The sequence below is a fragment of the Barbatula barbatula genome, assembly GCF_947034865.1.
Source record: "Barbatula barbatula genome assembly, chromosome: 10".
In the NCBI taxonomy this organism is placed as follows: domain Eukaryota; kingdom Metazoa; phylum Chordata; class Actinopteri; order Cypriniformes; family Nemacheilidae; genus Barbatula; species Barbatula barbatula.
This window is the reverse complement of record NC_136773.1, coordinates 1,697,950-1,724,274: the sequence shown is the minus strand read 5'-3', so window position 1 is coordinate 1,724,274 and position 26,325 is coordinate 1,697,950. Positions and strand designations below refer to the sequence as shown.

The 26,325-nt window shown below is 39.1% G+C and overlaps 1 protein-coding gene across 2 annotated transcripts; it reads left to right on the top strand.

Moving 5' to 3' along the window:
• Positions 1-1,570: 1,570 nt before the first annotated feature.
• def8 (differentially expressed in FDCP 8 homolog) lies at positions 1,571-25,702 on the top strand. Of its 2 annotated transcripts, XM_079466398.1 has the most exons (12): positions 1,571-1,740; positions 7,394-7,513; positions 11,766-11,863; positions 13,486-13,635; positions 13,937-14,078; positions 15,559-15,723; positions 16,057-16,184; positions 16,702-16,815; positions 23,128-23,208; positions 24,650-24,790; positions 24,890-24,999; positions 25,092-25,702. In XM_079466398.1, exons 2-12 carry the CDS (start codon positions 7,408-7,410, stop codon positions 25,174-25,176), a joined length of 1,320 nt encoding a protein of 439 aa, XP_079322524.1. In that variant the 5' UTR covers positions 1,571-1,740; positions 7,394-7,407; the 3' UTR covers positions 25,177-25,702. The 2 variants fall into 2 exon arrangements, with proteins under 2 accessions (XP_079322524.1, XP_079322525.1); XM_079466399.1 differs by lacking the exons at positions 1,571-1,740; positions 7,394-7,513 and adding an exon at positions 11,309-11,407.
• The last annotated feature ends 623 nt before the right edge of the window (positions 25,703-26,325 follow it).

The following is a 26,325-nucleotide window of genomic DNA, read 5'->3' as shown; positions in this document are numbered from 1 at the left end:
TCTGTAGCTAGTTTCTAAGAGGAACATAACCTTTGCTATTTATTTGCTACATCACACATGTCATGAATATGAAGGTTTTATGCATGTTTATGACAACTGTCATTAAGTGTCATTCGCTCAATTATGACATTTTTAATGCAAATATTGTTTGTTTGAGTTCTTTGTTGACAACTTTACATTAACCAATACATCTTAACCGGTCATAATTGTCATAAAAACATGACATAGCAGATTAATAATTGAATGTAAGACACTACTTAGCTGGTGTTTCGGCATCTAACCATATTGCCTTAGAGACACTTCTGTACGCGTCACAGTTGTTTTATTTGACAGAACAAACATTTTACTTGTACGGTCAACAGAAAGTTGGCCATCCCATCGCTCACCCCCTACCAACCACGACAAACAATATAACACACCGGATATAAAGGAAACGGAAGTGAACACAACAAAACACGTGATTACAAATAACCAATAAGAAGATAAATGAATTAAGGCCACTACAGCTGGGTTAACCGTCATATTGGTTTTGACATTGGCCGTCATGAGGCCATTATAACTGTCATGAATCTTTTTCTGACCACTTTTTTCCAGTGGTACAAATTGAATGTCAGTAAAATATCATTAAGTGTTAATACTCTGTCAAATTGTTTTATAACAATGTCATGTATACTTTTCTTGACCTCAACTACAGTGGTACAATTACATTTTAATGACAAATTCAATTTGTACCACTGTAGTTTAGGTCAAGAAAAATATGACATAATTTAGTTTTTTCGAGGGGGGGGGGGGGCGCTCAAAGATATTCTCGCCCGGGGTGCAATTCAATGTAGAACCGCCACTGGATGTAGTTTAGGTAAAACACACTTTAAGTAAAATCACTGTCACTGTATTGGCAAACATGAACAATGAGAACGAGGGATATAAAATCTCTCCTACTCGTAAGTCGCTTTGGATGAAAGCATCTGCCAAATGAATAAATGCATATAAATGTAAATATATTACGAAGTGTCCTATTTTAAAACTCACTTCTTTTGTCTGTAAATGAAAAGGTCTAATTATGGGAAAAAGGCAGAACCAAGTGTACATTAAACAAGCAATGCCATTCACTGAAAAATATAACGCTGGAATAAAGCAGTTATTTAAAAAAATGTGTTGGTTTGATAACCCAAAGACATTTATTACCAATGAACTCTCTTTTGGTGAAGCCCAAAACTCAGATTCTCTGCCCGTCTCGCAGCATTCTGCGGTGAACTCTGATTGTGGCCGTAATGAAGTATTGTCATAAATTTACATTCAGTCATTAAGCAGACGCTTTTATCCAAAGCGACTTACAGATGAGGAAACATTGGAAGCAATTATAACAACATAGGCAACAAAATACATAAGTGCATCAAACTAGTCCATTAAAGCCTAGCACAGTATACAAAGCTAAGAATTTTGGAATAAGAAGGAAAGGGAAAATAATGAGGATAAATCAATCAGCGACGTGTTGACGGAAGAGATGCGTTTTAGGCGTTTTTTACAACATGTTTGTGAACTACATGATATGTATTGATACTGTACCACTACATCGCTAGAGGTCGCTATAATGCTAGAAAAGCCGTTTCATGATGATCACAACAACACAGGCTATACTACTGCAAACTGTGTTTTAAAATAAATGGAAGTATTGACAGCAGTCGGTGATTTACGAGCCCGCCGTTTTCGATGTTGACGATGAAGCTCTGCTGAATCTGGGTAAAGCCGTCATAATGGATCCTATTTATTATTCAAATGTGATGCTAAGAGGCTAACGCGCTGGCTAACTGTCTTTACGTTGTCAGCACAACATGTTTGTGAACTACATGATATATATTGATAATATACAAACTGACTATTCTGTACTGATTGTCAAATGATGGATTTGTCAGTTGTTAGCTGCTTCGGTTTTGCTTGCTAGCGATGTTGGTTTGCAGTTCTGGACACAGTTAATACAATTTAAGCTACTGCTGCTGTTTTTAATGTATTTATATCGTGTGTGTGTGGTTACCAGCTGTCACTTTGTTCAGTCACACATCATTCAGATGATATAACACTATTTGGATGGGATTTGTTGAATGGTCATTTTTCAAATCAACCCTATGTTGTAGTTTCAGACTCGTTCAGGGCTCCAGCGAAAATGTCGTCGTCTGTATGTAACGGTCTGTAAAATCACATTCTTCAGGTGCGACTTAAACCAAAAACATCACATTTTAAGGCGCCGACTTGTATTACTTTGAATGGCTGTCACTGTAGCGTTGTGATGTGCTTCCAACCTTTGCGCATGCGTGGTAGCTGAATCACTGTGACTGAAAAACATCTAAGGTAGGGTTGATGTCAGGTTTCATTGTGTTCTTAAAATGCATATTAATTCAAGATAAGTATATTTATCTTCTTAATTCAGTTCTGTTTTTGTAAGTCTTCGAAATAAATAGAAAAGTACAAAGATAATATGTTTACGTAAAATGCGTAAAGTGTCAATTTATGACTCAGAATGCTGCGAGACCTTGATCAGACAGCCAGAAAAAATATTTTGGGCTTCACTGAAAGAGAGTATCATCAAACAGCAAAATATTAAATATAGGAAATAGAATGAATAATATTAAAAGAAAAGAACAAACACAAGGGTAAGACATTAAAAGGACAGTTCACACAGTAATGAAAATACTGCAATATATTTTGAAAGAATGTCAGTAACCAAACAGATCTCATCCCCATTTACTGCCATAGTAGGGGAAAAATACTATGGGAGTCAATGGGGTATGAGATCTATTTGGTTACTGACATTCTTCCTAACGTCTTCCCTTGTTTTCAGCAGAACAAATATATTTATACAGATCTGAGGGTGATTAAATGATGACAGAATTTACATTTTGGAGTGAACTTTCCCTTTAAATTATACGTCAGTTCCAGTTAGGGTACATATATAATACCTAGATTGTATGTGAAGGCCGCCGCCATATTGCTTTGGGGCAAAAGCCGACTATAAACATATACAAGTGAATGGTGGAGCAGTGGTTTTCTGCATATAAACACAAAAATTGTTTCATTTCTCAACTAATTTGAGTACTTTATTATTTACGTGAAGTACAGAAACGTAATGGCTCCAGTAATAGATGGTTAGACTTGAAAAAATATTTATTGTCATACGGAGCTGTTAGAACACACTTCATTCCCTTTGAAATCTTGTGAAAACTATATTGCTGATTATGATTATTTCTGATAACAGGCGAGCCCCTGAAGGCATGCAAGGGGGGGACTGGTACGGAACTACAGCGCAAGCACACAATACATCATTGCATTATCCCTGCATAACTATTGATTCGAATAAGTTTGTGTTGTTTACAAAATGCACGTACTCGCCGATTGGCAACAAAACACAAACATTTGTCACAGTTTGACTTACCGTGTGCAGTTCATGTCCAGCATCTTTTAGTGCTGTGACGCTCCATCCATCAGTTTCAAACGATCTCCAAATCCAGCGTTATATCCATCGTTTATATAACATTCATTAATGAAATGCAGTGATCTTACAAAAACAGCTGAACTTTAGTACAATGAACGAAGCGCATTAATGGGCGTGCTCTTTCTCCTGCTCTCGCTGGTTGACGGGTGGGTGTGCTTTTCCAGGAAAATTATCCAACAAGGGACTGAGAAAAGTTGGCGTCACCCCCTCGCTGAGATTAACCCGCCCTCTCAGATCATAATGAATTTGAATTAATCGATTTTTTTACATTTTATTTATAAATTTCATTTGTAAACTGTACTGAATTTCTACTGTGGATATTCAAATACAAATTAATATTTAGTTAAGGACATTCTGTTGGCAAAGTTGCATTTTGATTGGTTGTTTCATATACCACGCTAAGACCATTACGTATGGAAAGCAGGCAGGCAGGCTACGTGGATTTCATAAATTCGCGATTGTAATGGATTATCTCGTTTAATCATGGAGATTCGAAACTTGATAAAAAAAGACCCGACATTTTGCAGGGTGGACAACGACCTAGGCCTGTCTACAGCACTCACCACTGTCACTCCGCCCGCCAAAAGTACCGTGTGCCAGAGGACCTTGGCAAAGATAAGCCCAGGTCCGACTAAAACCGTTTCCAAAAATACAACAACATAAGACTCATTTCATCAGGATAGAGAAGGGCTTGAGTATTTAGAATAAACAGATTCGGCTTTTAGTTTTTTCCTGTCGGAAATTTAGTGGGAGTGACTTCGTGTTTACAACCACTGGTTTTAGCAAATGGAAACATGCAACAGATAAGATGAACTGATTTTGCAAAAATGCTTACAGTAAAGAGCATCTAACCTGCATGGCTATTTGGATAGAGCACCCGTACAGAGATTTCAAAACTGGTTAATTCAGAACCGCTTTCTAGAAACCGTGTGTAACGTTACGTGTCTGCACGTACAAATGTGTGTTAACCTTGTTATCATTGTTATTCCTGTGTTCTTCTCAAACTTTTCAATAAAATGTATGAGATCCAACTAGCCCTGTTTGCAATAAATATATACATATATGTCTATGTTTTTAGTTTATGTTGTAAGATTAAAAGACAAACGTGCAAAATGTACATTTTTAATACGCCCCTCTTCAGCGCTCCGCTGACGCCAACTCTGGTCCATTGCCAGTGTTGTAGACTTACCAAACCCTAGTTCCAGTACATAAATGAATGAAATTACAAACTGAAATCATTTTAGTAGCTTTCTTATTTAGTGAAGGTGAAATGGTATCCATATATTTGTTTAATCTTTTAGGAAGACCCAAAACATTGTTTTGTTGTTGGAATGTTTGACAGGGTAAAATTAGTAACTTAGTTTGAATGACACTTTTTCTTTATTTTGTTAGTGAGAAAAAGGTTTTTGTCTGTTGAAACTTTTCAGTCCCTAGCGAATATAAAAGAACAGTGAACCACAGGAGAACGCAGGATGTGAATGAGCTTTGCTCATTTAGTAAGAAGGTTAATTTAGTTAGCTATTGTGGGCTGAAAAGTTAGTTAAAAAGAATAATAATGATCTAATAAAGAATTATGTTTGTTTGAATTGAAGTGATGTTTTATTTAACTTAATAATTATCATTTTCATCAAACAAAGTTTTAATAGGTAAAGTCAAGTGCTTTTTTAATCCACTTAAAGGTAGGCCTACATGTGAGTGTGTATAAGATCAGTTTGGCACCACCTTGACTGAGTGGCAGAAAGACTGAATGCAGCAGTGTTTACTGCTACCTGTACTCTAGTTATAACGGGATAATGTTGTTGTGTGATTGATTGTATACAGATTAAGCAGAAAATTGTAGATTATTTTTAAAAACGGACAAAAGACATAAAAAAGCTAATGTGTCGCAGCAGTTTACTGAAACAAGCTTTTTATTTCAGCAAATAATTTCATGTTTTAGTCCCGGTTTCTTTGTTTCTCCTATTGAGAGCATCTATTTTGCTTTGCCACTCAAGGGGGTGTGTTCAGGCCTGTTCATGTGAGAAAGTGATACCAATGCCTGCCCTCTATTGTTTCAAAGTAGCTTTACAGAACACATATTATAAAAAACTGCAGAACTTGCCACATACAGACATGCTCAAATGTGTTGCTACCCCTCCACAAAAAACGAAGAATGCACAATTGTCTCTGAAATAGAAAAATATTTTATTCAACATAATATTGTAAATAATTAAACAAATGTAAATTTCATGGACAAACATGATGGGCCCCTAACCTAATATTTCTTTGCACAACCTCTAGAGGTGATCACTGCAAGCAAAGTTTTTTTCTGTAGCTCTCAATGAGACAGGAAGTTTGTCCCAATCTTCCTGAGCAAACTGTTCCAGCTGTCTCAGTTTAGATGGGTACCTTCTCCAGTTTCAGCTCATTCCATAGATTTTCAATAGGATTCAGATCAGGACTCATAGAAGGCCACTTCAGAATAGTCCAATGTTTTGTTCTTATCCATTCTTGGGTGATTTTAGCTGTTTTTGGTCATTATCTTGTTGGAGGACCCATGACATGACATAGAGCTGATTGACTTGCCAAAAAGCTCCAGTTTTTACTCATCGGTCCAAAGGACATTCTTCCAGAGGCATTGTGGCTTGTCAATATGAATTTTAGCAAATTCTAGTCAGTTTTTTTATATTTTTCTTTTTTATGTCCTGCTTCATCCATGGAGCCCACTTTTGCTCAAAAAGCGACGGATGGTGCGATCAGAAACTGAAGTACCTTAACCTTGGAGTTCTAGTTCGGCTTTTCTAAGGGGTACCAACAAATGTGTTCAGGCCACTCTACAATATATTTGTAGAATAAGCAATAATTAATTTCTTTCCACAGCTTCTTTGCTTTATTGTATGAGATACCAAAGCCATGCAAGTATACATGATACAATAGCTTTTCATCACTCTTCCGGAGAAATTAAGCTTTATTTCAATGAGCTGTAAGGGTACCAACATATTTGAGCACGTCTGTATTTTAATGTCTGTAGGCATTTAGCAATCAATGATTTTTGATTGCAACATTTAAAAACAATGAAGTACATACACATACATTAACAGAAAATGTATGTGTCTAAATAGACTTCTGTGAACCCACGTGGCCTTGGCAGAAACCAGGCTTTACCAGAGGACATCTCTTGCCCAAACAAGAGCTAACTCAGTAAGTTTCTGGTATCTTGGGAACCTGGTTATTCGACATGGAGACAAAACAAATATGTTCACATGTTTTTATATGTCCTATTAAAGCTCTGTTAAAATGCAGTAGGTCTAAGGGGCAAGAGATGTTGCTGTTGCCTTTTCTGAGTAATCATCACATGCATTTTTGCATAATAATATAAAACATATCAGGATCAATGCAGGAGATTGTAGGTGATTTACATGATGTAAGTGTGTGTTACACTATGCAGAGTGAAGTAAACGGTATTTATGCTGTTTGTTGCGGCTATGCTGCTGCTGTTCCCCTAGAGGCTGTGCTGCGTCCCGCTGATTGCTGATTGTAGGTTGGGCAACCGCTATAAAGACGCCCTGTTTGATGTCCGGAAGTCTCGCTCGCTCTCATTCACTACCTGCTCTTTTCGGTAGACAGGGCATATGCTCCGTGGGAGGCTAGCTCCTACGTCTCGCTATATTCTTTCTAAGGGTTGATTCACAAGCTTGTTCCTGAAAGGGGATGGATTCTTGTTCTAGTTTATGAGTTATGTTGAGAGCTGGTGGGATTTTGGTGATGGGTCTCCAAGATGTCTAGAGAAAACGCGCCTGTTTTTGCCCGCTCTTCAGACTGACGTTCGTCGGTATCTAACGCTACAGTTCCGACCTGCGCCTACTGTAAGAAACGTGGTCATGTTCTGGCTGAGTGTTATTCTTTAATGATATCTTTCCTCTGCAGATGTGAACACTATCATGGAATATAACGAAAAACTTGCCCGCTTTCGTCAGGGCCACGTCAACCCTTTCGACAGGACAGAGATTGACAGCAACTCAGAGGGAAAAGATCCTCCAAAACACGGTAAGTAAACTTTCTATTGAGATGTGACATTGTGTCCTATGGTGTGGTAAACTGGTAATAATATATTATTTTATTTTATATTATTAATATTTATACACTTACCTAAAGGATTATTAGGAACACCATACTAATACTGTATTTGACCCCTTTTCGCCTTCAGAACTGCCTTAATTCTATGTGGCATTGATTCAACAAGGTGCTGAAAGCATTCTGCAGAAATGTTGACCCATATTGATAGAATAGCATCTTGCAGTTGATGGAGATTTGTTGGATGCACATCCAGGGCACGAAGCTCCCGTTCCACCACATCCCAAAGATGCTCTATTGGGTTGAGATCTGGTGACTGTGGGGGCCATTTTAGTACAGTGAACTCATTGTCATGTTCAAGAAACCAATTTGAAATGATTCAAGCTTTGTGACATGGTGCATTATCCTGCTGGAAGTAGCCATCAGAGGATGGGTACATGGTGGTTATAAAGGGATGGACATGGTCAGAAACAATGCTCAGGTAGGCCGTGGCATTTAAACGATGCCCAATTGGCACTAAGGGTGCTAAAGTGTGCCAAGAAAACATCCCCCACACCATTACACCACCACCACCAGCCTGCACAGTGGTAACAAGGCATGATGGATCCATGTTCTCATTCTGTTTACGCCAAATTCTGACTCTACCATCTGAATGTCTCAACAGAAATCGAGACTCATCAGACCAGGCAACATTTTTCCAGTCTTCAACTGTCCAATTTTGGTGAGCTTGTGCAAATTGTAGCCTCTTTTTTCTATTTGTAGTGGAGATGACTGGTACCCGGTGGGGTCTTCTGCTGTTGTAGCCCATCCGCTTCAAGGTTGTGCGTGTTGTGGCTTCACAAATGCTTTGCTGCATACCTCGGTTGTAACGAGTGGATATTTCTGTCAAAGTTGCTCTTCTATCAGCTTGAATCAGTCGGCCCATTCTCCTCTGACCTCTAGCATCAACAAGGCATTTTCGCCCACAGGACTGCCGCATACTGGATGTTTTTTCCTTTTCACACCATTCTTTGTAAACCCTAGAAATGGTTGTGCGTGAAAATCCCAGTAACTGAGCAGATTGTGAAATACTCAGACCGGCCCGTCTGGCACCAACAACCATGCCACGCTCAAAATAGCTTAAATCACCTTTCTTTCCCATTCTGACATTCAGTTTGGAGTTCAGGAGATTGTCTTGACCAGGACCACACCCCTAAATGAATTGAAGCAACTGCCATGTGATTGGTTAATTAGATAATTGCATTAATAAGAAATTGAACAGGTGTTCCTAATAATACTTTAGGTGAGTGTATATATATACTTTATATACAGTATCTCACAGAAGTGAGTACATCCCTCACATTTGAGTAAATATTTTATTATATCTTTTCATGTGACAACACTGAAGATATTACATTTACATTTACATTTACATTACAAAGAGTTCGGGGAGCAATAAGCGATATGTCATAAAAGAGTAATAGTACAATAGGTGCTAATACAAAGTTACTAGTTCCAACAAAAGCTAGACCACTGCCTGCTGAGAGAAGAGGGTAAGTGTTTTTTTGTTTTCATTTGTCTGTCAAGTATTCACAGAAGAGGTGTGTTTTAAGTAGTTTTTTGAAGGTTGTGAGAGATGTGGTTGACCGGACCGCGTTAGGAAGGATGTTCCACCAGGAAGGAGTTGTGAAGGAGAATGAGCGGGAAAGGGATTTAGTGCCCTTATGAGAAGGCATTACAAGACGCCACTGGTTTGCTGAACGCAGGGTTCTTGATGGGGTGTAGGAGTGTAGTAGGGTGTGAAAGTATGCCGGCGCAGATCCAGTGATAGTCCTGTATGCAAACATCAGTGACTTGAATCTGATCCGGGCTTCACCAGAGCTTCAAAGGTTGCCACTGGAGTTCTCTTCCACTCCTCCATGGTGACATCACAGAGCTGAGGGATGATAGAGACCTTGCGCTTCTCCACCTTTCGTTTGAGGATGTCCCACAGACATGCTTGGCCAGTCCATCACCTTTACCCTCAACTTCTTTAGCAAGGCAGTGGTTGTCTTGGAGTTGTGTTTGGGGTCGTTATCTCAGAAGGGAGAGGATCATGCTCTGCTTCAGTATACCACAGTACATGTTGACATTCATGGTTCCCTCAATGAACAGTACCTCCCCAGTGCTGGCAGCACTCTTGCAGCACCAGGCCATGACACTCCCACCACCATGCTTGACTGGAGGCAAGATACACTTGTCTTTGTACTCCTCACCTGGTTTCCACCACACACGCTTAAAACCGTCTGAACCAAATAAGTTCATCTTGGTCTCATCAGACGACAGGAAATGGTTCCAGTAATCCATGTCCTTAGTCTGCTTTTCTTCAGCAAACTGTTTGCAGGCTTTCTTTTACTTCATATTTAGAAGAGGCTTCCTTCTGGGATGACAGCCATGCAGACCAATTTGATGCTGTGTGCGGCATATGGTCTGAACCTTAACAGGCTTACCCCCCACCCCTTTATGCTCTGCAGCGTTGTACTCATTTCCCAAAGACAACCTCTGGATATGACGCTGAGCACATGTACTCAATTTCTTTGGTCGTCCATGGCGAGTCCTGTTCTGAGAGTGGAACCTGTCCTGTTAAACCGCTGTATGGTCTTGCCCACCGTGCTTTAACACTGTTTGAGGGTCTTGGCAATCTTATTATAGCCTAGGCCATCTTTATGTAGAGCAATAATTCTTTTTTTCAGATCCTCAGAGAGTTCTTTGCCATGAGGCGCCATGTTGAACTTCCAGAGACCAGTATGAGAAAGTGAGAGCACCAAATTTTACACACCTGCTCCCCATTCACACCCGAGACCTTGTAACACTAACAAATCACAGACATCGGGGATGGAAAGTGGCATATATTTACTCAAATGTGAGGGGTGCACTCACTTCTGTGAGATACTGTATATATATATATATATATATATATATATATATATATATATATATATATATATATATATATATATATATATATATATATTATAGCAAATTATAGATCAGACTCTGTTGCCACTTTACCAGCCAACAAGTATATTCAGAGATTGAGAAGAGACAGGAGAAGGTGCTCAGTCCGACCAGTTCAAACAGTGGAATACAGTGCATACAGGATAGTGGAAATGTACTTCTCAACATAATTCTGTGACATTTTAAATACCCTGAGATGAAGACATTTTTCACCATCCCGCCAAATCATTCTTGTTGCATACATGTACAGTCTATAGACATGCATAATGGCGTATGTAATGGCAGTCTCTAGTCCTGTGTGCTTTTGCTACGTTACATATTTATTACAATTTCTGCAGCAAAAGAACGGCGGTAACACATTATTGCTATTCGCTACACTTTAATCAAAGGGTTATTAAAATAGCCCTTTTGGGCAAAACTTGGATATGTGTATGCACGCTAGCATGTAGTATTTCTTTCATAAGGGACATCGCCGACTTTTGGCCTGGCATGCATGATTTGTTTTCGTGGACGTGTATAAATCCAGATAATTTTGCCAGCGTTTTCATGTGTGCGTGAAACTTTTCAAAAACGCAAAGGAAAAGCTAACGGTTCTGAAATTGTACTTGAGGGTACTTTGAGTTTTCCATCAATTGTGTTTAGTTTCACTTAATAACGATAAACAAAGTGTATTATAGTCATGTCTTATGGTTTTGAGACATTCAGTTGTACAGAGAGGGGAGAGTCATTGGGAACAGAGAACTAAAACTTCATGACAAAAGCGTTGGCTGTTGTATCACTTCCTAAACTCTTATGCAAATGTGAAGAGTTGCAGCTCGATCTCATGATCTGAAGTCCTCTATAACATCTGTATTAGTTTAACAACAATGCTGTGCTGTGATATTTATGCAGGTTAGTCCAAAAAGTATCCATAAATATCTATGTATGGTTTTATATTAATTTTGGAGTTGTCCAATGATTATAATGAGTCGAGCACTTTTTGTTTGTTTTATGATTTGTAATGTAAACTGCCAACGTTTATTTGGTCAATGAACAATAATATAATTTACAGTTCAGCATTTGTTTTGTACATGTTAAAGGCAGTCAGTTAACCACAGCTTAAACTTTTGTTAATGATTAGTGAAAGCACACGTGTGTCACATTGACATGATCAGTACTGTTATCAGTAAGAAACACCTGTTTAGCTCGTCTCAGAGGAGTTAAATGAAAGTGCAGAAGTGTATGACAAATCAATATGTTATGTCCACAGAGGTGAGGTCAGAGATCTTTTCCTCTGAATCCAAAGCACAAAGTTCAGACAGTGCCATGGACCTCGGCTTGGCTGAAGACCACTTCTCTCGACCTGTTGTAAGTAGATTACCAGCAGATAATCTGTTTGAATGTTATGTGCAGTCTTTTTTCCAAGTTTCATGTTCAGAGTTATCTACGGGGAAAGCATTGTAATGGTTGATTTTCTATCACTCTTTTCTCTCTTATGGAGAATTTCAGCGGGTTAGGCACAACAACGCTGGACTAGTGCTAGGAGTTAGGGCTTGACTATCAGTTTTGACCAATGGCACATGAATGTTCAGGAAAACTGTGAAAGAAGTGAAATATAAACACTCAGTGACTTCCATAGTCTCTCTCTTTTTATCTCTGCCTGCTACAGAAAGGATAGACTTCAAATCACAGACATTAGCAGTGAAGTTCCCTAAAGAGTGTTGTGATTGAAAAGCCTGGAGTATCTGAAAATAAATCAGGACCCGTATTCACAAAACATCTTAAGGCTAAAAGTAGCTCCTTACTTGCCGATTAAGGAGAAAGTCTTAAAATAATGGACGTGTCTGTCATAATTTTAGGACTCCTTAATTTTGTGAGAAAAACATGTGAGACGTTAGGATGAAGAGGATCCTCACTCACTGAAACAAATCTGCAACAATCCTGAAACGTCAACATTTTAGAAAGATTTCATGACAGTGAGCTTAACCATGAAGACTATGTGCTAACTGTCTATGAGCTGAACATATACTTTATATGAACATAGTATAGTTTATTTGCAAAATATTTTTTCAAATGTTTCAAAAATCATGTTTATTGTGTTTTAATGTATTAATGGCTTTCTTAATGTTAATCAAAATAAAAACATAAAAATGTTATTGTTCAATTGGAATGCACAATAAAAACATGAACTTTGAAAATACAAAATTTAGTTATTTGTTTTTGAAATGAACTCCTCACTTGTTTGTTTATTTGTTTTTGAAATGTAATAACTGTATATTTTATGATCTTAATTTGAAAAGGGCAACAATTATATTTAAAAATATTTTATTTTATAGTAAGAGTACATTTTCATTTTAAGATCATGATTTCTCATTCTATAATATTCCAATGAATAAATGACTGACAGAGACCCATCCCCTATCAGCCAATCACTGTGGTCATGGTCACATCATCCATAGCAACGAGGTCAAGCCCGCCCTTTTCCTTAGGTTCAGATTTTTTTCTGCTCTCAGCAGTGTTGTGATGAGGTATTAAGAGATCACTGAGCGAGGGAGCAAACACAGCGGACAGTCTGGGCCAGGACAGCAGGCACGACCACTCGGATGGCCAAGGATGGGGTAAAAAAGGCAGATGCCTTGAGTGTAGGAACAGTCGCTGGCAGAGATATGAAACCCGCATGGGTGTAAGGGTGTTGTGAGCCGGAGAAACCAGAATGCCAGCAGGGAAACTGCAAAAAGCAGGGTAGGGAGGCAGAGAGTCAAAACAGCAACGGCACAGGACACTGGAAAGGGCAAGACAAAAAAATCTAAAGAACTAGACTATATACATTTTTTTATTGATATTAAGATAAATCAAATGAAACTAAATTATCTTTCATAAGAATTTCTATTGTTAAAATGGAATGCATATCAAATAATAAATCGCCAAATAGTAACATTTTCCCCATTTTAAATAAAAAAATGTTGTTTGTTAATGTCTAAACCCTTCAGGGCTCTTTTGTGGCATCTGATATAGAGCATCTGAAACAGGCGATAGAGGAGTGCAAGAGACTGATACAAGAACTGCCGGAACATTCTGAGAAACAAAAGGATACAGTGGTCAAACTCATTCACCTCCGACTTAAGCTACAGGAGTTAAAGGTGGGTGACACATGTTAAGGGCCCGTTCACACCAAAAATGTAAACTTTTAACATCCTCATCAGCAGATATGTTTATTTAAGGCGGAGGTCACATGCTGGGTGTGTTTGCAAATGAATTTATTTATTATTTTTTTACTGCCTATCGTTATTGTTATAGTTGTGGTTTGGACTTGGATATTTTCTTAAATTAAAAAGACTTTTAAAGTTTGATGTTGTCATCTTTGGTGAGAAAATGTCTTAAACTTCATGTCAATGAACTTATATAATGATGTTTGTGCTGTTGGGTTTGATGTGTACACAGGACCCAGAGGAAGACGAGCCTAACCTGCAGGTTGTGTTAGAGCATCGCTTCACGAAGGAAAAGAGCAAGAGTGTCAAACAGATGTGTGACAAGTGCAGCACCATTATATGGGGTCTTATTCAGACCTGGTACACCTGCACAGGTTAGACAATCTACTGTACTGCTTTAATATAGTTTTATATTTTAAGCTTGTGCGCTGCATTGTTCCCAATGTGAATGTACTTTAAATCACCTGCTGCTAATGCTTTTGTTTTTATTCCCAAACACCTGATGTAACGCTTATACGTCTGTGTTTATGTTTGAGCTGGCAAAATCCAGCTTCTTCAAACCATTCGTGGGAACCACTAAAGCACCAAGATATGCTTCTATACAGCACTTAAAGTGGTCCCCCTAAAGATTACGATCCAAGAACCACTTTTAGTGCTGTATAGCACCATGTTTTACAGTAAGCCCTCACATAACCTCCCCATGTCACCAAAATATTTTTGACCACACCATCCCACTTGAATTTACTTTTAATATAATGTACTGTAGACTGTGCTGGTAGATTTTTCTTTTGCGCTTTCATCGTTGATGCTTCTTCAGTTTTCGTACCCCTTTCTGGGACGAATCTCCCGCTGATTGGATGATTGGCTCACGTCAGATTTGGCAACCCTGCGAATATACTAACAAAATAAGAAAGGAACTCAAGTACAAACACTAAAACAAAAAAATACAATACAAAAAACCGTTTGAATTTATTTTTATTGGCACAAATATAATTCCATAGTCTGTGGCCTTTTGTCTTTCACAAAAGTCCATTCATATGACTCGTGCAATGAAAAACTAAAAGCTTTTACTGTCATAATACTGTTGGAGGGTTTAACAGCTACATTTAGTTTGTTTTGTTTTAAGTCACCATGAAATCAAAAAGTGTTTTACAGTGTTGCAGTGATTTTTATAAATGATTTATTCGTGCACACCATTCTTTTTTATTAATTTATACTTGTAATCTTTAGTCAAAAACATTAAGCTCCTCTGCCCTCTCAACATCAACTCTTCACCACATGACATCAGCAACAAAAAAGGACTATACTGACTGTCCAATGGCCAGGTTGTTTAGCCCTCTTTTCCAGGCCCAACTTACAACAAACCAATCAAACGGGGAGGGCAAAATAAAGCACTGCCCCGCAAGTCAATCGCAACTCCCGTTTCATGGTGACTTTAAGCACTTTAACAGAATGTTGAATATAATCAGTGCTTGAAGTGGGTAAAAAAACCTCTTGTGCACCGTAAAAACAGCAATTCAAGATGTTGCTGATAAAACATACTATAAATCGTCTTACCCCGCCGCCCCTCAATGCATTCCAGTCAATCATGCATCACACAAAAAACAACATTTATTGATGTCCTTGCTATTACTCACCCATGCAATGATGCTTTGAATCGGAATGGCAAAATGTGTGAAGTTGTGGTACGCAAGAAAAAGTGAATGTACACTAAAGATTAGAATATTACTGCGCGCTGGTTCACTCTGGTTATAATTTTACACAGTGGTAAACACACACACCACATGTATACACAAGTAGTATTTTATATTTACATTTATAAGATGGTAAATGGTTGATTGTTATGTATTTCAGGATGTTATTACCGCTGCCATAGCAAGTGCATGAAACTCATTATGAAACCATGTGTGAGGTCAAAGGTCAGCCACCAGTCTGAGTATGAACTCAACATTTGTCCTGAGGTTGGTCTGGACAAACAGGACTATAGATGTGCAGAATGCCGAACACCTATTTCTCTACGTAAGTGTGTATCCAAATACATGATGTTTTTTTATTATTTATTTATTATTTATTAAAATGTATGAAAAGAGTCTTAAAAAGGTCTTAATAGATATACAATATAGCTGCTCCGTTATTTCTGTATATACCCTGCCCTCTAGTGGTTACTCTGTCACTATAATTAGTCATTTTTATATTGATCTATTTCCCAAATCTTTTAACTGAATCATTTGCGCATCTATTGGCAGAACTGCTTGTTTCAGGGTTCTGCTTTATAATGCAGAGAAGGTGTCAAACGATATTTAGACTTCCCTTTGTGCACAGGAAGTTGTGTAATGTTGTGTTGTTGTGCAGGAGGCCTTCCCAGCGAGGCGCGGCAGTGTGATTATACGGGTCAGTATTACTGCAGCAGCTGCCACTGGAATGACGCGGCTATTATTCCAGCTCGAGTTATACACAACTGGGAGTTTGAGCCCCGCAAGGTAGGCCTACAATAAAAAATGCTCCATTAACTTTAAAATCAACATAAAATAAAATCTGGCAGTTTTTACGCATGGTTCTGGTGTTAGTTTTGAGTTATTCATCAATTTATGTTATATTATGATCGTCTTTATAATATTTAGTTAAAAAGGAATAACTTGACCAGCCATCATCTAGATTATGTGGCCTACGGCTATGGCTGTTTTTTTAAATAAAAGAAGAAAGTGTATCAGCGATATGAAAGAAAATCCTCTTTACAATGCTGTGTACAGAACCTCATTACGCCAACACATCTTGTTACAATGCTTCTCTTTTTGCCCAAAACCACTACCACACTCCATCCACACAGGGAGCAATTGCATTATTTATTAGTAGTTATTGCATGTAGTTGGACCATAAATGTAAAAAAGTGCACATAATTTGCAGTCTTTTGCAATAGTTCACTTCAAAGTTTTGACTTTGCTCAAGTTTGACTTTAAGAAAGTTGTACATATAGTGGTTATTGTGTGTGTGTGTCAGGTGTGTCGTTCATCCATGCGCTATCTGGCTCTGATGATATCCAGACCTGTGCTCAGGCTGAAGGAGATGAACCCTCTTCTCTTCAATTTTGTGGAAGAATTGGTGGAAATCAGAGTGAGTATTTACAAAGTTCGACTTCACTGAACATCGACATATATTTGAACAGGTTAAAAAAAAGAGGCTGTGAGCAGATGGATTGTGATCATGTGCAGTCCTGCATAAACCAGTCAGAGGCGTGGAGTTATTTAACTCGCTCAATGCCAGAGAAGTTCAAATTCAATGAACTATATTCAAATATGGTTAATTAAAGTTACAAAAATATGTATTTTATAAGATGTGGAGTACACCTGCAGGGTATGAATCAAGCAAATGGTACAGATCATCATATACATTTACATTTAGTCAAAAATATCAATGCAATATGGCTCGAGTAGGAGCAGTGCCGTGCAGAGACCTTTAAAAGGGCAGAGGCTCAAAGTATAAAAGGGGCGAAACATCAATACAGCAATACTGTATATCGCGAATCATTCCTTGCTGATAAGTGTATCAATATGGATGCTTCTGTATTGATACAGCAGCAAATGCCATAATGCTGTTTTGAAACAGAACAGAAAAGACCATTCTAATGTTTAAAAGTTACAAAATATTTTATTTGCACCTATTAATAAGTCTGTATCCTGGAAATAAGCTAAACTACTGAAGGCGTCAGAATGTGTGGGGTCATCCCAGATGAGGTCGTCAGGTGAAAGGTCATCACCTGGGTCATTTTATTTAGGGTTCAATCATTATTATTATTCATTCATTTGACTAATATTAAGATTGAGCGGGCTTTCACAAAAGGGCCTTTAATTACAAAATGATTTTGTTTGCCTCGACAAAAGGGTACTTTTGGCATTAAGGGCCAAAGAGGCAGGTGCCCCTCCACACGTGCCTGATTAGGAGTGTACATAGTGCTCTTATATCAGGATGGCTGTTATTAGGCCAGAGTCACAAGGCCACATGCCGCCTGCAAAATGAAATCACAGCCGCTTTTTAAAGGAAGAGGGGAACTACTTTCTTCCACCACGATTTCCAGCCCATGACAGCATGACAAGTCACTTCTTTTGATGGTGTGCTGAGAGAGAGTTTTAAAAAGCGATTCACCTTAAAATGTCCAAATCTTAAGCATGTGATCGAGACCCCCACATGTCATTTTTTTAAACCATGAGTGCAGAGCGCTGTAAATAAATTGCTAAGAGATACTGTCAACACTGACAAGGCTTAGTTTAACTTAGATGGGTGTTCCACCATCATGGTGTATAGTCGCCACCTAGTGGCCGTTTTCCAGTGTTGAAGTTTGTTATTCCATACATGGGCAAGGCTGAGATTTAGATCTCACCCAGCTAACAATTTTTGGATCCCAGAATAGATAACCTAACGTTTCCTGGACGTAAATAGAACGTTCCCGGTAGGTTAGGGAATGTTCCCCCTACCTGCGTTTCAACAGTCAGTTCCTGTGATGATCCTAGTGAAATATTGCATGGCTCTCAGCCAATCAGATTCGAGAACCAGAAAGAACTTGTATAAGTTTATTAAACCATTGCTAAATAAAAATTGTTTTAACTATGTTCATTTCAAGAATAATTGTATTGTAGAAACTGCTCTGTACCTTAATCTTTAATGTAACAGTTTTAATAATCATCATAATACCATCTATTTTTATTTACAATTTATTTTAGACAATATTATGCAACTTTCCAGAGCACTGTTTTAAGCAGATTGTCGTTGGGCGTACGTAGCGCCCCCAGGTGACCGTTGATAACTAGGCACATTGAATGCCTGAATGAATAAATTGAAAATAAATCTACAGTGGGTACGGAAAGTATTCAGACCCCCTTAAATTTTTCACTCTTTTTTATATTGCAGCCATTTGCTAAAATCATTTAAAGTCATTTTTTTGTCATTAATGTACACACAGCACCCCATATTGACAGAAAAACACTGAATTTTTGCAGATTTATTAAAAAAGGAAAAACTGAAATATCACATGGTCCTAAGTATTCAGACCCTTTGCTCAGTATTTAGTAGAAGCACCCCTTTGATCTAATACAGCCATGAGTCTTTTTGGGAAAGATGCAACAAGTTTTTCACACCTGGATTTGGGGATCCTCTGCCATTCCTCCTTACAGATCCTCTCCAGTTCTGTCAGGTTGGATGGTAAACGTTGGTGGACAGCCATTTTCAGGTCTCTCCAGAGATGCTCAACTGGGTTCAAGTCAGGGCTCTGGCTGGGCCATTCAAGAACAGTCACAGAGTTGTTGTGAAGCTGTGTGCTTAGGGTCATTGTCTTGTTGGAAGGTGGACCTTCGACCCAGTCTGAGGTCTTGAGCACTCTGGAGAAGATTTTCTGTACTTGGCCGCATTAATCTTTCCCTCGATTGCAACCAGTCGTCCTGTCCCTGCAGCTGAAAAACACCCCCACAGCATGATGCTACCACCACCATGCTTCACTGTTGGGACTGTATTGGACAGGTGATGAGGCCACAAATGTCTATCTTGGTCTCATCAGACCAGATAATCTTATTTCTCACCATCTTGGAGTCCTTCCATGTGGGCTTTCATGTGTCTTGCACTTAGGAGAGGCTTCGGTCGTGCCAGTCTGCCATAAAGCCCCGACTGGTAGAGGGCTGCAGTGATGGTTGACTTTTTACAACTTTCTCCCATCTCCCGACTGCATCTCTAGAGCTCAGCCACAGTGATCTTTGGGCTCTTCTCCCCCGATAGCTCAGTTTTGCCGGACGGACAGCTCTAGGAAGGGTTCTGGTTGTCCCAAACGTCTTCCATTTAAGGAATATGGAGGCCACTGTGCTCTTAGGAACCTTAAGTGCAGGAGAAATCTTTTTGTAGCCTTGGCCGTATCTGTGCCTTGCCACAATTCTGTCTCTGAGCTCTTCAGGCAGTTCCTTTGACCTCATGATTCTCATTGCTCTGACATGCACTGTGAGCTGTAAGGTCTTATATAGACAGGTGTGTGGCTTTCCTAATCAAGTCCAATCAGTATAATTCAACAGCTGGACTCAAATAAAGGTGTAGAACCATCTCAAGGATGATCAGAAGAAATGGACAGCGCCTGAGTTAAATATATGAGTGTCAAAGGGTCTGAATACTTAGGACCATGTGATATTTCAGTTTTTCTTTTTTACTAAATCTGCAAAAATGTCAACAATTCTGTGTTTTTCTGTCAATATGGGGTGCTGTGTGTACATTAATGAGAAAAAAATGAACTTAAATGATTTTAGCAAATGGTTGCAATATAACAAAGAGTGAAAAATTGAAAATACTAAGGTTTCCAGAATGTTTCTGTATCGTCTCAGTTTCCACAACTCTCTCAGCAGGCTCTACAAAATCCAGTAGATGGAAATTACCATTCTAATAATCAGTCACCTGTTCCATTTACATCTTCAGCTTCAGCATTTGCCATGATTACTCAATCATCTCTACCACTTACAGTTCAAACTGGAAATATGTCTAATCGTGTTCAGCGGGAAAGTCAAGCTGGTATATCAGGGAACATATTGACTGGCTCGATGGCAGTCCGAACTACTTTTCAAGATGTGCAGTCTTCAGTTCAGATATATATGGTTTGCAGATGTATATAACTACACCAAATCTACCTTCTCTTTTGACTGTGAGACTTACTACGCAGCAACGGAGTTACCAAGTGCTAGAGAATTAACCTATACCTCATGTTTCTCAGTCTTTAGAGCAACTGTCTGTTCCAAGCTCTCAATCGGGATTTCAGCCAAGAGCCCAAGGAAACTATGTAAAGAGGATCCTAAAGAATTCATGATGTTGAAGATGACTATGGAGAAATTACTCCCTCATGATGAGACTGAGCAGTACAAAATGTCACATTCTCCTGCACCATTTGAAATTGAATCGGCACATAACTTAGCTCTGGCTTATTCTAACCATCCTCTGCCATTCAGTAAAGCATGGGCAGTCCTCGATTAGAAAAATGGTCAGTCACATCGACTTGTCCTGAGGGAAATGGCTGAGATTATGATCATCCCAACCATTAGAACTGGACATTCTTTAGCAGCTTAGCTGTTCGCATTTGTGCCCTACAGAGGTGGGTATGCTACAGTCTTGGGACCAAGGGGAAGGAGCAGCAATATAAACTTGTGTGCAACAACTATTAATTAAACTTCCCCCTGAACAAGTTGCTCACTATATCAGACATTGCAGAATCACTAGACCAGGAGTTTCTCTTCATGGCTTCAAGACGAAGCAGACTGTCAAGCAATTTGGACAAGTCGGTGCTGATCTTCTGAGACCTAATGATTATGTGTTAAAGGAGAGGAAACCAATAAGGCAGTATCAATCGAATACAACTATGCTTCATGGGGTAAGCAGTGTTCCAGTAAAAAAAGGGCCACATGATTCTTTTAGTGTTTTACAAGATCCCAGTCTTGGAGCAGGAGAGGAGCATTCGAAATTCCAATGTGTATTCTGCAAAAGTGATGACCATTTTCTCAGTAGATGCCAAGCATTTAGCCTACTTTATCTGAATAGTATGAGGAAATGGATCAAAGAGAATCATTGCTGTTGGAGATGTGGCAGGGCCCATCAAGGGTGTTCTACATGAAGTGTAGGGGTCAGTTGTGGCCTTGGGGTTAGAGCGTTGGGCTTGTGATCAGAAGGTTGCCGGTTCTAATCTCAGTGCCAGCAAGTCATGACTGAAGTGCCCTTGAGCAAGACACCTTACCTACTTGTAAGTCGCTTTGGATAAAAGCGTCTGCCAAATGAATAAATGTAAATGTGAATCAGAAGAAGCCAGACTTTGGTGTTTTCTTACTCAATCGTCCAAGTGGTTCTCCTAAAGTTCTACTGAAAGTTGTTAAAGTTTTACATAATTCAGACTATCACTGACTACAAGCCGCTGCCACAGGCCACAGGCTGTGATGATGACACATCCCTCCCAGATGCACTCAACCACTTTTATTCACGGTTTGAAATGCGGAATGACACACCTGCACAAAAACTGCCCACACCTCCCAACGACTCTCCTCTTACCGGCCTAGAAAATAAAGACTCTTATGTTAGGATGCTGTTCATTCACTTCAGCTCAGCATTCAACACAATTATCCCACAAAAGCTCATAACTAAACTAAACTTGCTGGGACTAAAAAACTCCCTCTGTAATTGGATCCTGGACTTTCTAACCGACAGACCTAAGTCAGTCCGAATCAGCCACAACACCTCGAGCACTACCACACTGAGTACAGGTGCCCCACAAAATTGTGTGCTCAGCCCGCTGCTCTTCACGCTGCTGACCCACAACTGCACTGCCAAGTTCAGCTCAAACAACATCATCAAGTTTGCTGATGACAAAACAGTGGTAGGCCTAATCAGCAAAAACTATGAAACACCCTACAGAGAGGAAGTGGCACAGCTGGCTGAATGGTGTGGCACTAACAACCTGTCCCTCAACGTGAGTAAGTCAAAGGAGCTTGTGATGGACTTCAGGAGAAACTCTGTTGACCACCCCCAACTGACCATCGGCAGCTCGCCTGTGGAGAGAGTCAGCAGCACCAAATTCCTGGGGATGCACATCACAGAGGATCTCACCTGGACAACCAACACCATGTCACTCTCCAAGAAGGGACAACAGCGCCTACACTTCCTCCACCGGTTGAAAAGAGCAAGCCTCCCTCCACCCATCCTCACCACTCTCTACAGGGGAACCATTGAGAGCGTGCTGACCAGCTGCGTCACTGCCTGGTACGGAAACTGTACTGCAGAAGACCGCAAGACCCTCCAGCGGACAGTGAACACAGCTGCAAAGATCATCGGTGCCCCTCTCCCCTCCATCATAGACTTCTTCCTTACACAATGCTCCAGCAAAACCAACAGCATCGTGAAGGACCCCACCCACCCTTCCCAAAGTCTCTTCCAGCTCCTACCATCAGGAAGATGTTACCGGAGTATCAGAGCCCGCTCTGCCAGACTTCTCAACAGCTCTTTCCCCCAAGCTGTAAGAGCCCTGAACGCAAATCCCCCCGCCCCTCTTTGATCCCCCATACAACCATCCCCTACGTCCCGAGATAAGGACCACCACCCCCCCCCTCTCTATGCACACCAGACACTTTTTACACACTGCTGTGTGTAAAAATCGCACAAAAGACTCAGAAACATTTGTATAAATAAAGTAATTTATTGTCAAACTATCAGTAGGATAGTTATGTATGTCTGTATATATGTAGCACCTTGGTCCTGAGAGGCACGACATTTCGTTCCACTGTATGTCCCCACATGTAGCGGAATGACAATAAAGCCGAACTTGAACTTGAACTTGACTTTGTTTTTATTTGCAAGGTGTTTTGTTGCACATGAAAAAAAAAGTAATCCAATGAAATCAATCTTATGATATTTCTATCACTACAGAAGTTACGTCAAGACATCTTACTCATGAAGCCATATTTCATCACTTGTAAGGAGGCCATGGAGGATCGACTGCTGCTGCAGGTGAGTTTGGGAATATCTCCTTAAACACCCAGGTCAGGCTTTCAAAAAGGAAATCTCCATTTACGCTATACACTTGGCGAAACAATCCAAGGTAGACATGCTGACTCTGAAACTCTTACTGAAAAATGGCTCAATATGCAGTGGACAGAGATTTCATTGAGTAGCAAAACTTTGCACCATTGATGACTCATAAAATCAAAATACTCCCTCTCTCGAAAGAAGTGATGTAATCACAGGTGGTGTCTAACAGAATTGATGGTGTCCATGACCGCTGTTTTTTGATACTCGCATTATCCGATCTATCCAGACTATAATGCAGATGCAAATATGTGTGTGCGATTCATATCCAATTTACTTTCACATAGAAATTGAAATCTAAAAAAATATCAGAATCCATGTGCATTTTCCCGGCATACATGTTTGTGGGTCATATCTAATTGGAGCCAGATAAATCTCAATAATATAAGTAATATTGTTAGTCAGATTACTTATATTATTGAGATTTATCTGGCTTCAATTAGATATGACCCACAAACGTGTAAGCCGGGAAAATAAGTGATATCCAGTTGGAGCCAGATAGGAGGAAAAATCTGATTTGGGTCATTTGAACCAAGTTGCCTTTTGTCGTGTCTTATCAACCTTCTTGTCAGTTCTGTCACCATAGTAACCCGTCATGATCACCTGTGTATAGTTTAATTTCCTAGTGTGGATTTATACTCGTGTTTAACTTCAATTCTCAATCTGTCCTAGTTTATTTGATTTGCGTGTGTTTATAGGTACGTTTTGTTTCTCTAAATATTCTAGTGACACATGACAAATTGACAGATTCATGTACCTTTTACATTATCACTGTAAGTTCAATTCATCCCTTAAAAGTAAACAATTACTGTTATTAGTATTACAGTTCAGATGGGAGTCTAGTTGTATTGTGTGTGTATATATATATATATATATATATATATATATATATGTGTGTATCATGTTTGTAAGTGAGAATGTTATATTTTAAGATTCTTTTTTGGCCCTTTTGCCTTTATGAATGCAGTATAGGAGAGAGAGGACAGGAAGCAAAGTGGGTGAGAGAGGGTATGGGTTCGTGAAAGGACCACAAGCCATGACGTAAGCGTGATGTCGGCACAAAAGGGGTCTAAAGTTGCTTTGGAAAAAAGCATCTGGTACATGAATAAATGTTAATGTAAACACTATAAACTATAAAAAAACGAGTTGTTTTAATCCTACATTACCCATAATTCCTTAGAAATGGTATAAACTAGGGAAGGCCAAAATCCATGAAAACAAACACATGTAATGTGAACATTACAATATCATCACAGTCCCTGTGGATTTTTATAAGCTATTAGTAATGTTGAAATCTATATGATTTGACGATAACATGGCTTATAATGTACAATTATTGTTCTTACAATTTTGATTGTCACAGCTTCAGGACCGCCAGCACTTTGTTGAGAATGATGACATGTACAGCTTACAGGACCTAATTGACACCTCCAGTGGGCGTCTCAGTTGCTCCCTCACTGAGATTCACACAACCTTTGCCAAACATATAAAGCTGGACTGTGAGGTGAGAAGCACACGAATGAAGAAAAACAGTTAAATAAATCAATAAAATATGTAATATAATGACTTTGTCTTTCACCTTTCTTTATTTCTGTGCTATTAGAAATGCCAGGCCAAAGGCTTTATGTGTGAACTGTGTAAAGAGGGTGATATTCTCTTTCCATTCGACAGTCACACCTCTGTCTGTCACGACTGCGCTGCTGTTTTCCACAGGTCTGTTGGCATTCACTTTACATTAGATTCACTTAATAAAATAAATGTCAACGTATTAACTGTCTTTTGTTTTTTCTTTTCATGTTGTTCAGGGATTGTTACTATGATAACTCTACTACATGTCCACGCTGTGTGAGAATGCTGGAACGCAAACATGAGGAGTCTCTGAACCCATAGATTTGCCTGATGAGTCAACCAGGTGACAAACATCTCCACAGCCAAACTTTTGTCCTTAGTCGTGTGTTCTCTGTCCTGTGATCTACAGTTTATTTATTCTTGAGGATCGAATCGTATCAAGGTCTGCGCTGAAGCAAGTGTTACTCTACTATGGTTATTTTACCAAACAGTCTAGTCTTTTTGTTTTGTTATACTACGTGTTTGTGGAATGTCCCTAGAAAGCACTGGTAGACTATAATATTCTACCAATTACTTTTTTAATAAGATCAACAACTTTTAATCTACTCGTTCATTTGGGGAGACCAAAATCCCAACAACCCTTTGTGTACTGCGAATGTGCAAATGTCTTTCTGGAATGTCAGGAACATCTTAAAAAGAAATGTTCTGTACTACGATTATTATTATTTGTTGTAAAATAATATATAATTATCATGTTATTATGAATTGTCAACCTGCAACTTTATTGTATTTCAATAATTATGTCAGTCATTACATAAAGCACGAATTAAACCACTTGGAACAATCACCACTCTTTTATTTCGGTTTTAACCGCAGGGATCCTTGTCAAAATGTAAAAAAGTCAAGACTTTTCACAGTTATCTTCTTGCCCCTGTACAGATGAAGACACATTTCTGATCCACGTTTGAATGCATTATTAGAGGTGTCATGACCTTTTTATTATTTTATATTTTAACATCAAAATCAATGTAATAGGCTATTTTCTACCCTGGTTTTGAGGGTCCTTACTTTTGCACATATGACACAGGGCTAGCCGCTCTTGAGAGCCCTTTGCTAAAGCGACAGGGTTGCCAGATCTTCACAGAAAGTATAAAAAAATAAAGACAAGACATAATAAACCTTAAAATGCCTTAAAAAGACTAAAAACAAATTAAAAATCCGCAAATTACCATTTATTAAGACCTTAGTTCCGAGGCTTTTTGATCTAAGACCAAACAATAAGCATCAAAGCGCTTATTAATAACGCACATGGCAACACAGCAAAAGAGCGCTGTGTGATGCAGTCTACCGAGCATAAACACAACGCAGCGTGTATCAACGGTTTAGTTTAAACTGACTCACAAAATGAATGTTTAGCCGAAAAATATGTCTATGCTATTGTTACCAGTTGGTCAATCGGCACAAATGCGC

Coding starts and splice junctions, on each gene's coding strand:
- def8 (XM_079466398.1), top strand. CDS start 7,408: ATGGAATATAACGAAAAACTTGCCCGCTTTCGTCAGGGCCACGTCAAC. Junction 23,209..24,649: donor AGGATCGACTGCTGCTGCAG/GTGAGTTTGGGA, acceptor TGATTGTCACAG/CTTCAGGACCGCCAGCACTT. Junction 24,791..24,889: donor ATATAAAGCTGGACTGTGAG/GTGAGAAGCACA, acceptor CTGTGCTATTAG/AAATGCCAGGCCAAAGGCTT.